The sequence below is a fragment of the Meleagris gallopavo genome, chromosome 8, assembly GCF_000146605.3.
Source record: "Meleagris gallopavo isolate NT-WF06-2002-E0010 breed Aviagen turkey brand Nicholas breeding stock chromosome 8, Turkey_5.1, whole genome shotgun sequence".
Taxonomy (NCBI): domain Eukaryota; kingdom Metazoa; phylum Chordata; class Aves; order Galliformes; family Phasianidae; genus Meleagris; species Meleagris gallopavo.
Window position 1 is genome coordinate 12,603,097 of NC_015018.2, and position 883 is coordinate 12,603,979.

Sequence of the window (883 nt, forward strand, 5' to 3'; positions counted from 1 at the left end):
ACTCAAAGTCGAAATGAAAGCAAGCAAAATCTGTTTACTGGTGAAATTATGTTTCAAAGTCTGAGAAGTTAGAGGAAAGAAATAAAGTCAGTAAGACAAATGGACTAGGAGCTGGTACATACATCCAAGAAGACAAGTAACCAAAGTAGATTCTGACAGTTATTGCAGACGTCATTCAGCCTTCATACTTAAAGAAAAAACTCGGTGTTTTCAGTGCATCAGAAATAACTATTGTATTTTTTGTGTTCATTTTTTACCGTTTAAGCTGGAACCATTTCCTGCTCAGTGCATAGTGTTGCATTCATTTACAAGTTATCCATTTCCTATAGTTTTTTAAGCTTTGATAACATTTGTTCACTTCAATACCATTCAGTAGGTTTGGCATTTACAGAGTCAAGAAAACAAATGGTTAGCTTGATCTTGTGAGGGGGAAACAAAAAAATAATACTGTCTGTCTTTTTCTAATTTTAGGATCTACTTACAGTGTGCTGTCCATAATGCCTTCTGATTCTGAAAGCAGCAGTTCTCTGAGTAGCATCGGTGAGTAAAGAATTAATTTAAAAACTTGATGAACAAATCTTTTGGCTGCTGGGATAATGTGGTTTTTAAGTTGTCTTTTTCAAGGTAGAAGGATACAAGTTGTAACAGAAAAGAAGTTGAACTGTATTATACAGCCATGCATCTTTACAAGGAATAAGTATACGCTTTTTGTGTAGTGCAAGTTCACAATTTTTGTAGCTACGCATAGTTGTTGCCAATAAGATCTATTACATCAAATTACGTAACTATGCTGCAAATTATTGTAGTAATGTAAAAATGTCAGTGTTAGGTTTCTATGAGTATTGGGTGTCTATATGTACACATATTTACAGATATATATATA

At 33.4% G+C, this 883-nt stretch overlaps 1 protein-coding gene across 1 annotated transcript in view; it reads left to right on the top strand.

The window, feature by feature from the left end:
- The first annotated feature begins 475 nt into the window (after positions 1-475).
- The window catches only part of DLG5 (discs large MAGUK scaffold protein 5), a 62,884-nt gene continuing 62,476 nt past the window's right edge, over positions 476-883 (top strand). The window contains exon 1 of the mRNA XM_031554412.1: positions 476-540. Coding sequence (XP_031410272.1) covers positions 498-540 — 43 coding nt within the window. The 5' untranslated portion in view covers positions 476-497. The remainder of the gene's footprint in view (positions 541-883) is intronic.